This window comes from Equus quagga, chromosome 3 (assembly GCF_021613505.1).
Source record: "Equus quagga isolate Etosha38 chromosome 3, UCLA_HA_Equagga_1.0, whole genome shotgun sequence".
NCBI lineage: Eukaryota > Metazoa > Chordata > Mammalia > Perissodactyla > Equidae > Equus > Equus quagga.
In genome coordinates this window covers 69,259,633-69,272,623 of record NC_060269.1, presented here as the reverse complement: position 1 = coordinate 69,272,623, position 12,991 = coordinate 69,259,633, and the positions used below count along the sequence as shown (strand labels likewise).

Genomic DNA, 12,991 nt, shown 5'->3' with positions numbered 1-12,991 from the left:
CATGTGGCGATCTCATGGGTCAATGAATGCATACACATCCAGAGGGCCCACGAAAGCATTCACTCACATGTGCTGACAATGACAGGAGGGGCAACGACTGTTCATCAGAACTGCATGGATTTCTCGGCGTTTATTTATCTTTTTGAAATTATGTTTAGACCTCCTATAACCTTCACCCGTCACCTATTTTGAACTTACTAAAGAGCATTACAGTGATTCTAAAAATTGGACACATTTTTGAGTATTCACTCAACTAAAGAATATAGTAAGTTTTTTGGCTTTATTTTTTTTACTTAAATATTTAACAATTAAAATTGTTAAAATTAAAAGACATGGGAAAATGCTGAATTATATTTAAGGACTCTGAAAAACTATGGGAGATACACTAAGGAAATGTTGGAGGGGCAAAAGAAACTCCAAGGGAAGAGGACTGAGAACAATGAAGAAAGAATCACAAGTGAAATGAGAAGTGGACTAACGTGATGGAAGCCTCGTGCTGGAGTGGTCACTAAGTCATACCTGCAGTGGAAGAGCATTATGTAGGAAGAGTGGAATACCATGGCGCACTGCATGGCAAAACCCCGGGGAGAAGACTCAGACCTGGTGAATCCACAAACTGCTGCCGTGCTAGGAAGGCTTCCCTCCACTCACTCAGCGTTTGACACACTTCACTCTATTATTAAGAGAGCTGCCTGCAGAAGAACCTATGGAGAAGACATATGCAAATACAACGCAAAGGATAAAAACGCTGACTGAAGGGAGGAGGGAGCCATGAAAATCATGTGGGGGAAGAGCATTCCAGGTAGCTGGTGCAGAGGCCCTGAAGCGGCAGCATGCCAGATTGTTCCAGAAACAGCAAGGGGACCAGTGCAGCTGGAGTAGAGTGAGTGAGGGCAACACGGTAGGCTGAGGACTGAGTGTGGGTGAGTGGAGGGAGAGATTATGCAGGGCTGCATAGGCCTCTCTGAAGCCTCTGGCTTTTGCTCTGAAAGGGGAAGCCACTGGCAGGTTAAAGCAGGGGCATGATGTGGTGTGAAATATGTTAATTATGCTACGTTGAGACTAGACTGAGGGGCCCAGGGGGAAGCAGGGAGGCGAGTTAGGCTATTATAATATTCACAGCAAAGAATGATGGTGGCCTGGACCACCTGGGATGTGAGTGAAGGCGGTGAGGAGTGGTAAGGTTCTGGATATATCTGGAAGAGCTGACACGTTAGACGGTACCGCATGAGAAAACGAGAGGAGTCAAGAATAACTTCTGACTTGAACAACTAGAGGGATGGAGCTGTCACTCACTGAGAGGGGACACTTTGGAGGAGGAGTTTGAGGAGGAAGATCGAAGGTCTGCATGTGGACCGAGGTTTGAGATGCCTAGAAGACATCCAAGCAGAAGTGTGGGATAAGCAGAGATATACACATGTGGAGTTCAGAGAGATCCAGACTGAGACAAGCACTGAGGAGTCATCAGCACACAGCACATGGTTTGAAACCAAGAAACTGGACCATTGCCAAGAGAGTAGGTATAAAGGAAAAAGGGAAGAGTTCCGAGGACTGAATCTTAGATCTCTCCACTGTTTAGAGGCCAAGGAGATGAGGAAGAACAAGCAAATAAATGATCTGCAAAATGATGCAAACAAATTAGGATAAATTACTGGTAGAGAACATGTACTAGCTTGAACTTGGATAGCATTCTCATACAACACATTCCATTTATTCTACTGATACATATTCAAAACAGTTCCTTATTCATTTAGTATTGCCAACGCCCATCAAGAATTCACAGGAACGGGCTTTTGGCAGAATCTATTTATACCTTCCGCAACCTACATTTAGACCCAAAAAACTATATTTGTTCTTAAGAGTTTGATTATTAGTTTCACTAAATTATCAGAAAATAATGAGACTATTGTCTTTACTATGAAATATGTAAAAATAAAATGCAGTAAAATGTAATTAATAACAAATTAAGATCTGCTAGCACCACAGATGTGATTACATGGGGTTCAGCTAGCAATGATTTACAAGTTTCTTTTGAGGCTAGATAAAAGAATGAACACTCTTCAGGAGAAAATGAAGAGGGAGGTATTAGAGCAAATAAAGAAAGAAAGGTGCCGAAAGTATCTTAGCCTAGTTAGAGGCAAGGTTGGAGAATACCCTTAAAGGGAAATTATAATTTAATTGTTGTTAGGAAGTAAGCCCCAAAATATTAAAGGTGGAAGGCTTGATTTAAGCCTTTTCTCTTCTCATCCTTTTGGGGTAAAAAATGCTGTGGAAACCCAGTAAGCATTGCAGGAAGGAAATTGGGTAAATAAATTATAGTGCAAGATAACAATGTGGAGTACTATTTAGCCACTAACAATCATAATTTAGAAGCATACCTAATAACTCAGAAAAATGTTTATAAGTATATTGTTAAGAGAAAAAAGTATCATATAACCATACGTAAAACATGTCAATTTTCAAAAATCCACATACATAGAAAAACAACTTCAAGTATATAGAACAGTTGATGGGATATATAATGGATGATTTTCCTTTTCTTCTGGATGCTTTTTAAAATCTTCCAGATTTTCTATAACGGATAACTATCTTGTAAAAAACAAGACAAAACAAAAACCTAGGAGCTGCTCAAGGCCGGTAGACCTCAATGCGCACAGAATGAAATCAAAGCAATTTCATTTAGTGCCCCGGTCAGAAGCTAAGGGCTGCTCTGTGTAGCCCTGTAAGGGACAGGAAGGATTTTTCTTTGGTTAGGCTTGGTTACCATAAAACCAGCATGGAGAAAAGGAGTCGAAAAAAGTCTGGGTAGAGGGCCGGCCCGGTGGCGCAGCGGTTAAGTTCGCATGTTCCGCTTCCCGGCAGCCCGGGGTTCGCTGGTTCGGATCCCGGGTGTGGACATGGCACTGCTTGGCAGCCATGCTGTGGTAGGCGTCCCACGTATAAATTAGAGGAAGATGGGCACGGATGTTAGCTCAGAGCCAGGCTTCCTCAGCAAAAAGAGGAGGACTGGCAGTAGTTAGCTGAGGGCTAATCTTCCTCCAAAAAAAAAAAAAAGAAAAAAGTCTGGGTAGAAACCAACATAATGAATTATTAATATATTACTAAGTTGGCAAAAACGTTAAAATTTTAAGAGCCAATACTCAAAAGCACGTGGCAAAATATTATACACACATACACTTCTTATCTACTACGTCCATTCGTATCTACTTGTGGTGATGCATGTTTGCACATCCCTTTCTGAAAGCAACTTACCAATATGGATGAAGAACCAGAAAAACGTATGTTCAGAATGGTACAGCCACCGTGCAAAACAGTTTGGCAGTTTCTTATAAAACTAAGCAGACAACTACCATTCGAACCAACAATTGCACTTGTGAGCATTTATCCCAGAGAAATGAAAACTTATGTTTACACAAAAACCTGTACATGTATGTTCACAGCAGCCTCATTCGTAACAGCCCCAAACTGGAAACAACCTAGTTGTCATTCAAAGGGTGAATGATTAAACAAACCATGGATATTTAGCAATAAAAGGAACAAACTAGTGATACACACAACAACTTGGATCATCTCCAGGAAATTATGCTGAGCGAAAAAGCAGTCCCAAGAAGTCATGTACTGTATGATTCCATTTTCGAGCGATTTCCACTTTTTTTTTAAAGATCTTATTTTTCCTTTTTCTCCCCAAAGCCCCTCAGCACACAGTTGTATATCTGCAGTTGTGGGTCCTTCCATTTGTGGTATGCGGGATGCCACCTCAGCATGGCGTGAAGAGCGGAGCCAAGCCCATGGCCAGGATCCAAACCGGAGAAACCCTGGGCCGCCAAGCGGCAGCTTAACCACTCGCCACGAGGCCGGCCCCTGATTTCCACTTTTGAAATAGGAAAGTATCGAAACGCAGAACAGATTAGTGGTTGCCAAGGGTGAGTGGGAGGGAGGGAGGTGTGGCTATAAAAGGCCATCAAGAGGGATCCTTGTAGTGATGGAAATGTCTTGTTTTTTGACTGTATCAATGTCAACATTCTGGTTGTGATATTGCACCAGAGTGTTGCAATGTTACTATTGGGAGAAACTGAGTAAAGGGTACTTATGATCTCTGCATTATTTCTTACAACTGCGTGTGTATCCATAATTATCTCAAAATAAAAAATTTACTTAAAAAATGTACTTCTTTTGGCCAGTTGTCACAAATCTCGAAGTCTGTCCTAAGAATATAACCCAAAAGAAGAAAAACGTTAAATGCACCAGATGTTCACTACAACGGGGAAAGAAACCACCTCAGTGTCATGACGTAGCCACTCTAGAATTACGCAGCCGTTTGATGCAGCAACAAAGAAATGTTATTTGAAAAGAGAGGATTCAAAATTGTGGTACAGTATGACAGCTCTGTGAAGGGGACTGGAATATACCACAAAAGTTTTAGTTGTAGTATTCTACGTGGAATTCTAGCAGAAATGTTTTCCTTCCCTCAAGCTTTCCGTAACGTTGTCACATGGTTTGGAGTGTGGGGAGAACAAGAGTAAAGAACATTTTTTATGTTAAGTTACAAAGGTCAGAGTCACAATAAAAGTTCTCTAAATTCGTCTCCCAGGAGAGCAAACTTCGTTTTTCGGGTTCCAGGCTCGGAACAGGAGCGCACACCAAGCGCCGCTGCCATGAGCCCAGGGCGGTCCCCCTGGGCCCCGGTGGGTCCGCGGCAGCTGCTCCCGTGCTGCGCCCACAGCCCACCCCAGGTCGCCCCCAGGAGCCCAGGGAAGAGACCCCGAGCACGGGCGCCGCCGCGCCCGGAGGGGCAGTGACCACTCCAAGGTCACCACAGAGGCCGCCGCCGCGGCCCGCCCGCCCTGGGGCCCCCCGAATGAGGCCGGGTCTTGCTCTCCGCCCCCGCCCCAAGACCCGCTCGGAGCCGCGCCCCCACCGCTGCCAGAGCCCCCGCCGCAGCGAAGCCCCGCACTGCGCCGGGGGCCGCAAAGGCCGCGGACCCCGAGCTGGGCGCCGGCGCCGGGCCAAGACGCGCGAGCACGGCACCGCGGCGGAACACAGACAGCACCCGCTTCCTTTTTCGCCCTCTCAACCCAGCTTTTCCCGACTCCGGGAAGAACCGGGAAGAGAAGGCGGAGGGCCGCGCGGCGCCGCCGGATAAATACTGTGGCCGGCCCCGCCCCCCGACCTCACTTCCGCCTCGCGGCAAGATGGCGGCGCCCGAGCCCTGCCACGCAGACTTCCGCCTGGCGCCGGGGCCGAGGGCCGGCTGCGGGCCGCGTGGGAGGTGAAGTCGGGGCGCGCGTGGTGCGGGCCGCAGCCCGGGTGCGCTGGGTGCGTCCCTGCCCCTTTCTGGCCGGGGGCCTGGGGAGAGCGAGCCGAGCGTCTGGCCGGCGCGGTCCGAGAAGTCTCGCCACGTGGGAGGGGAGGAGCTGGGACGCTGCGGGAGGGACGCACTGACGGGGGCGGGAGGCCACGTGGGTGCGGTTCCGCCCAGGGTCCGCGTGGCCGTCCCCTCGAGTGACTCCGTGGCCCCTTTGCCCTTTCTCTCCCAGGCAACATGTCGGAAGGAAACGCCGCGGGCGAGCCCAGCGCTCCGGGAGGGCCCCGACCTCTCCTCTCGGGGGCCCGGGGGCTCATCGGACGGCGGCCGGCGCCTCCCCTCACGCCGGGCCGCCTTCCCTCCATCCGCTCCAGGGACCTCACCCTCGGGGGAGTCAAGAAGGTACCCGACGGCACCTTTCAAAAGAAACCAAACTACCTTGAGTTTCAGGCTCCCGGGTTGCAATAACGTTCATGGAGGGCCTGCCGTGTGCCAGGCGTGGTGTTGGGCCTCACGAATCTCGTCCCCAGATTCCGCCTACAAAATCTGGGAGCCTGACCTACCTTTAAGTTCAGATGCTGGGTGCAAGCTGTTGACGTGGTTCTCAGATGGCTGAAGGGCAGAGAATCCTAATTAGTTCAAAAGCAACTTGAGCAGTGTTTATTTTTGTGTGTGTGTTTTGCATACCTTTAAGAAACCCGTGAAAGCCACGCAGGCATAAACTTTATCTGCCATCTTAGAGAGTTCTGAATTCGCTACGGATCCCAGTGTGCAAACCACTGATCTGGAGTGCAGTGAATTCTGGGCATGGCCTTAGAGGCTCTGCATCCTCTCCCGTTACGTTGATGACTGTAGATGTCAAGGGTGGCCCTGACAGGGGGGCGGGGATGACAGAAGCATCAATCAGCCAGTTTTTAAAGACTTCACTTCGCGTTGGGGCATTCTGGTTGCGGTCTGGTGTATCTGTGAGTGCTGGCAGATGTCTTCCCTCCTAGACCCTTGCGGCTAGAGCTCTTTTCTTGTGATACTGGCTGGTCTCCATAGCAGTTTGAAAACGGGGTGGGATTAGATAAATTCCTTTGCCTTTACGAGTCCTGAGGGCTCTCCTTTTTAGAGGGCAGAAGCTGAGCTGTTAGTTTAAATGGGTCTTGGTGCCCCTTTCTTCCGTGTGTAACTCCATTGCCACCATGACATGACCTTCCTCCTTGTCAAGTACATGTCTGTCTAAATCTTTGGCAACAGTGTGGAATGTGCAGAAGAGAGTCGTGGTGGTCTTGGTCCACAGAAGATGCCTTTGGGAATCTTTATTTTCCTCTGTAGTTTGGGATGAGAACTTACTAAATCAGTGATTCCTGTATTTTACTTTCAGAAAACCTTCACCCCAAACATCATCAGTCGGAAGATCAAGGAAGAGTAAGTAGCTAGGTCTTCTGAATACTTGCACCTTATTTACTTGCTCTGAGTTTGGGCCTTTGGGGAAATAACTAGGTATGTGGCTCAGAAATTTAAATTTGTGTATTTAGTTCTTTTCATTAGTGATTTTCAACCCTGGCCCCCAGATAATTCTAGTGGGCAAACTATAAAAAAATACCAATGCCTGGGACTCCATCCCTAGAAACTGTGATTTAACTTATTTGCAGCGAAACCAAGTGATTATCTTTTACATCCAGGGTTGAGAGTCACTAGACTAAAATGTATCAAGTTTTCCCTCAAGTTTTTTTGCGTTACAGCCTTCCTGCTTTCAGGCAATACAAAAAAACCCACATTTGGGGGCAGTCTCTGTAATTCAATTTTGGGTTATAGTTCTAATATATACTCTCAAACAGGGTAAAGTAAAGCAAACCGAAAGGACTCTGCCCCATCAAGGAAGTGGAAAGATGCTAGACTTAGGACTGGGGTCTGCTTCTCATGACGTCGTTATTGGCTCATGAGCTTGCCACTGGTGTGGGAGAGTAAGACCTGTTCTCTGAGGCAGGGCAAGTGAGTGGTTTTCCTTGATCCAATCTCTTTTCCAGGCCCAAGGAAGAAGTAACCATCAAGAAGGAGAAGCGTGAAAGGGATAGAGACCGACAGCGAGAGGGGCATGGGCGGGGCCGGGGTCGCCCAGAAGTGATCCAGTCCCACTCCATCTTTGAGCAGGGCCCAGCTGAAATGATGAAGAAAAAGGGTACAAAGCTGTCCGGGCTGCGGGAGGAAGGAATCAGTGGACTTCAGTTCAGACTGTCCAGAGAAGGGCAAGGGCAGTGAGGTCCCCCTGCTCGCAGCTCAGTTTTCCTTGCTGTTGGCCTCTTCCTTTCCCCTAGTGAACTGGGTGATTTCCCACAGGGAACTGGGATAAGACAGTGGATGTCTCGGACATTGGGCCCTCTCACATCATCAACATCAAAAAAGAGAAGAGGGAGACAGATGAAGAAACAAAACAGATCTTGCGCATGCTGGAGAAGGATGATGTAGGTACCAGCAGCCGGGGGGGAAGGGGCTTCCAGGGAGCCAGGGTCGGGGGCAGAAGAGCTCTCATGTCCTGGAAGCCTGGTAAGCAGCAGGAAGCTTCGGTTAGAAAGGGCGAAGGTGGGCTGCAATCCAGGTGTGTGTGTATGCTGGTTCGGCTCTGTGACCCATTGACTCTTTGGCAGTTCATCGATGACCCTGGGCTGAGGAATGACACTCGAAACATGCCTGTGCAGCTGCCGCTGGCTCACTCAGGGTGGCTTTTTAAGGAAGAGAGTGAAGAACCGGATGTTAAGCCTTCGTTGGCTGGCCCCAAGGAGGAGGACATGGAGGTGGATGTGCCTGTTGTGAAAGGTACTGTGTGTCGGTTCACGCCCCGTCTCCTTTTCTATGGCTGCCCCTCAGCAATCACCCCAGGAATGAGCTTCCCAGACTCTGCTCATAAGCTGCTCCTCTGCCATTGCAGCTGTAAAATACATGACCTGCACAGAGATGCTAAATTCTCACTCTCAGGGTTTGTGCTGGTGTGGGTCGGTGGGCCCGCCCTCAGATACCCCTTTTTAGATAAGTCATGCAACTCCTGGATCCCTCTTCATAACTGGTGTAGGAAACTCCAGCTTCCTGGCTGAGTGACAGTGGAGCAGATGGGGACGAAGGGATGGGTACAGTGAAATGGTATGAAGGGTGGCCACTTGATAGCCCCTCCATTTGTATTACCTCGGGCAGTGAAAGAGGAGCCACGAGACGAGGAGGAGGAGGCCAAGGTGAAGGCTCCTCCCAGAGCAGCCAGGAAGACCCCAGGCCTCCCGAAGGATGTCTCTGTGGCAGAGCTACTCAGGGAGCTGAGCCTCGCCCAGGAGGAAGAGCTGCTGTTCCTCCAGCTGCCGGACACACTCCCTGGCCAGCCACCTACTCAGGACATCAAGCCTATCAAGACAGAGGTGCAGAGCGAGGATGGACAGATGGTGGTTATAAAGCAGGAGAAAGACCGGGTATGCTCAGGTTTGAGTCCTGTGAAAATTGGGGGTGGGCCAGGGAGGGAAGCAGCAATCTGGGGGGGAACACAAATGTGTGCCACCCAAGCTGGAACGCGAAAATAATGTGCGTTTGTTCTTGCTGCCCACAGGAGTTTGGGCTTTGTACTTCAACCCGATTATACGTGTGGTTCTTTTCACAGTGAAGTATTTTGAACACGGACAAGCAAGAGAACATAAACGCTCACATACCATCACTCAGCTCCAGCACTTACCAGTATTTTGTGCATTTGTTTATTTTTTTGCTGAGAGTTTTGTTTTAACTGATGGCAGGCAGCCCTAGGAAAGGCCCTCTTTGGGAAGCTCATTCTACCCTCTGCTGCTGCTGCCTGCCTTTGGGAAAGGGCTCGTTCATGAAGGGTGGAGGAAACGGCTCCCTACCAGTTTCTGCCTGCTGATTCTCTTTACAGGAAGCCAGGCTGGCGGAGAATGCTTGTACCCTGGCTGACCTGACAGAGGGTCAGGTTGGCAAGTTGCTCATCCGCAGGTCGGGGAAGGTGCAGCTCCTCCTGGGCAAGGTGACTCTGGATGTGACCGTGGGGACCGCCTGCTCTTTCCTGCAGGTGAGAGCCTGGAGGGCCAGGCAGAGGCTCTCTCTGAGGCGGAGGAGTGTCGAGGAATCAGTGCCACGTGCGGGAGAAGGGTTCTTGGGATTATCACATTAGAATCACGGGGCTGAGTGACAGGCTGTATGCTTTGGTTCTCATGGCTGTCTCTGTCAATTGGCAGGAGCTGGTGTCTGTGGGCCTTGGAGACAGTAGGACGGGTGAAATGACAGTCCTGGGACATGTAAAGCACAAACTTGTGTGTTCCCCCGATTTTGAATCCCTCTTGGATCACAAACACCGGTAAAATGAGCAGATGGAGGATGATGGTGACTGTGCCCACGGCTGCTGCCTTCTCCAGACGTTGTGTTCTCAAATCTGCGCGACCCAGAAGGGGCCCGTTTAGCCCACCCACTCGAGCCTTTGGCAGCCGTTGTCCCAGTTTTCCCCACCGGGCCCACGTGGCTCCCTCCCACAACAGCGGTGAACGGCACAGTGACCTTCTCACAGCGTGGATACTGCACATCCCTGGCTGCTGGGGGACTTGTCCCTTCTATTTATTTTTATATTTATGTCTTCTCTCTTCAACTGCCTGCCTCCTCCCCAGGTAGAGAGAGGAAGGTCTGTGGAAAAGTACAGGCTCCTTTTCTTGGTGACTGTTTTGGTTCTCAGGATAGGAGGTGTGTGGACTGTCGCTGCTGCTTTTGCTCCCGTCTTCCTCCCAAGATGCAGTGTCGGAGAGAGAGCAGGGAATTTTTGAGTCCAGCTCCATCAGTTACTAGTTGTATGACCTTGGACAAACTACCTAACCTTTCTGAGCCTCGTATTCCTCATCTGACAAAAATGAGGATAATACCTACCTCACAGGGTTGGTGTGAGGATTAAGTGGAATATCGTAGATGAAAACTCCTTGCACAAGGCCAGACATGCACAGTAGGCGCTCAATAAATGTTAGTTTCCCTTCCCTTTGCTTGAGTCTATTTTCAGTCAAAATAGAGATTTCAAGAATCTCTCAGAAGTGAGTAGAGATGCTTTGTCCCTGCCTTCTTACTCCACGTGCCGCCCCCTCCAGGCCCGATGCTCTGAGGGTGCCGATCCAGGCTCTTCCGTGCCCTTTTTCTCCTGAGCACTCCTAGTCAAGTGCTTCCTGTTCCTCCCTGGGAGGCACTAGCTGTAGGTTCTGTCAGAAGTGAAGGAGTCAGAGACTCCTCCCAGCAGCCTACAGGTGCCTTTGGTGACGTGGTGGTCCCAGGACTCGGCCCCCACCCTCACCCCTACAATAAATAGCTGTGTCCTCCTAGCTTCCGTTTAAACACTTCTCAGCAGAAACCTGTGAGCGCCAGAATTATCACCACACTAAGGCAAATACTGCTGAAAACCAGCCCTTGGTATGATTGAAATTAGAGATTTGTTGAATGATGGCATCTTTGGCACTTGACAGATGACCTCCCGCTTCAAATCTCTGAATTTGAGAGGCACTCCTTTCCTGTCGTAGCACCCTCACGGTCACCCTCTCTGCTTGGATCCCAGTCCCAACTGGCCACACGGGCGTTTTGCTTCATTGGTCTGTGATCTTCCTTTCACCGGGTCGTCACACTCTTGATCCTCTCAACTTGTAGTCCCTGGTGGAGCAGCTTCTCTTCCCTCGCCTCTTGTCCACAGGGCTGGGTTTTTCCCTGGTTCAGCGTGGGGAGACATCTTCGAGGCTAGTATGGAAAGCCTCCTGCAGTAATGCATGTGGGTGTTAGATGCCAGTGTCACAGAGTCCTTTGCTGTGAGCTGAGCAGGCTTCCTCTGGAACAGGAAAGAACCGCACAGGGTCACTAAGAACTGCCTCCTGACTTCTAGTGGTCCCGGAGGTTTTGGATGGATATGCCTGCCTTTAGTCTCACCTCTCTCCCTCAAGCCTCTTTTTTATTCATCACAGCTGGGGCTTTTCCTACACTGAGCCCCTCAAGCTGCCTAGCTAGCAGTATGAGGGGGCATTGACTATTTAGTGACCACATTGCCCCTTGTGTAGCTAAGAGCTCCCGTGAGCTCTGGATCTCTCCTCCTTGTGGAGGTCTGGAGCAGAAAGGCTTCCTGGGAGACACGCACTGCCAGGTCTGAGGCTGAGCTTTGATGAGCAACTGCATTTTGTTGGGGCTTCAGTGCTTTCCTCTCCGTTAAAATAGCTAATGCACTGCGGGGGGGGGGGGGGGTCTCCATTGTAATCCTCTCTTTCTCTTCTGTTTCTTTGGTTCAAAAACGCTTCTGCTTTTCTGGGCTAACTCAGTTCCTGCCTTGTTAGATGTTTGGTATTTTGCAGTTTACTTTTTTGACTCTTCTAAGTAAGCTTTAAGTTCACCGTTTCACCATTTCAAGTATCTTCGGGTTTGAATATTAGGACCCTGGGTCAAAGTCCCATGACCTGTCTCTCTATCCCTGATACACAGGTCAGATGTCATCTGTAAAAGTGGAAAAAAGACAGGCAAGTCTGCTTTTTGGGCCGAGCCTCTGAAGCATACATTTCTACAACAAATAAATGCAAATAATGGGAGTAAAAAGATCAAAGCCAAATTCATATAGGAGTGCAAATGGATGCAAATTTATTACTATCTGCATCTGTGTGTACGCACTTTGTTAAGATTCTGAAAGAGAGAACTAGAGCCTTGTTCTCCTTTTAACTGTAGTGTGGGCTTTAGTCAGGACTGGGTGTGGATCTAACTCCACCAGGAACTTTGGGGAAAATTACTTACCCTCCCTAAGCTTGGTTTTATTTGCTATAAAAATGAGAGAATAGCTTTTTAATAGGATTGCTTTTAAATTAGAATGGACATAAAGCATTTATTTGGTGCCAGACACAAAGTGCTTCTATCAGGATGTGATCAGCACAAGCAGTAGGAAACTAGACTGACAGTGATGTGAGCAATGTTTAATTATCCCACATAACGAGAAGTCTGGAGATAGATGGTTCCAGAGTTGGGTGGCAGCCAAAATGTCATCAAGATTTTCTTGGATCTATTTGTTCTGTCCTCTTCATTGTTGCAAAGTGGCTGCTATAGCTCAGCATCATTTCTTCAAATGACGTGCAAAGTCGAAGCAGAAAGCAAAGTAGACAGCAGTGGAGGAACTTTCTCCTCATGCTGCTCTTACCAGGGGCGAATATCCTTCAGACTTGCCCCGGGTCTCTTTGATAGAGCTGAGCCATGTCCCCACCCTTGGACCGGGTACTGGCAGTGGGATGAGTGGACTGGTTTGTCCCCTGGCACTGGACAGCCTGTTGCCTGAGACAGGGTTTTGTTAGTAGGGAAGAAGCAAGAATGACAGGTAGACAGTCTGTAAAAACAATACTGTCTATTGTAGTAAAGTCATAAAGTGTATCTGGTAGAAGTTTTTAATGTTCAGTTACCTTTTATTCTAAATAAGCCAATTTTAACATTTTAGTACATATTCTTTCAGACTCCAAAATTATATATCTTATATATAATGACAAATATTATGCTGTTTTATGTGCTTATCTCAAAAATATACAGTTCATCTGTGTTAATGAGCATCTTGTACTTCAGATACTTCTGAGCTAGCTGAAAGATAAAGACAGCGTTCCTTAATCCTTCCAGACCTACCCACATGATCCAATTGAATTGATCACTCAACAGTTGGCTCTTTAAAGGAAAAAA

At 48.4% G+C, this 12,991-nt stretch overlaps 1 protein-coding gene across 2 annotated transcripts; it reads left to right on the top strand.

Annotated features, from left to right (window-relative positions):
• Window positions 1-5,173: 5,173 nt before the first annotated feature.
• On the top strand, window positions 5,174-10,300 carry POLR3D (RNA polymerase III subunit D). 2 transcript variants are annotated; one of them, XM_046657468.1, is made up of 9 exons: window positions 5,174-5,269; window positions 5,538-5,707; window positions 6,675-6,718; window positions 7,321-7,472; window positions 7,631-7,755; window positions 7,939-8,107; window positions 8,480-8,745; window positions 9,198-9,350; window positions 9,517-10,300. In XM_046657468.1, the coding sequence occupies exons 2-9, from the start codon at window positions 5,543-5,545 to the stop codon at window positions 9,637-9,639; spliced, it is 1,197 nt and encodes a 398-aa protein (XP_046513424.1). In that variant the 5' UTR covers window positions 5,174-5,269; window positions 5,538-5,542; the 3' UTR covers window positions 9,640-10,300. The 2 variants fall into 2 exon arrangements, with proteins under 2 accessions (XP_046513424.1, XP_046513423.1); XM_046657467.1 differs by having other exon boundaries at window positions 5,174-5,316.
• Window positions 10,301-12,991: the final 2,691 nt, after the last annotated feature.

Bases quoted from the DNA above. Each gene is read 5' to 3' on its own strand.
- POLR3D (XM_046657468.1), top strand. From the start codon at position 5,543: ATGTCGGAAGGAAACGCCGCGGGCGAGCCCAGCGCTCCGGGAGGGCCC. The intron at 7,756-7,938 runs GTAGGTACCAGC...ACTCTTTGGCAG, and splicing joins GCATGCTGGAGAAGGATGAT to TTCATCGATGACCCTGGGCT. The intron at 9,351-9,516 runs GTGAGAGCCTGG...GTCAATTGGCAG, and splicing joins CCGCCTGCTCTTTCCTGCAG to GAGCTGGTGTCTGTGGGCCT.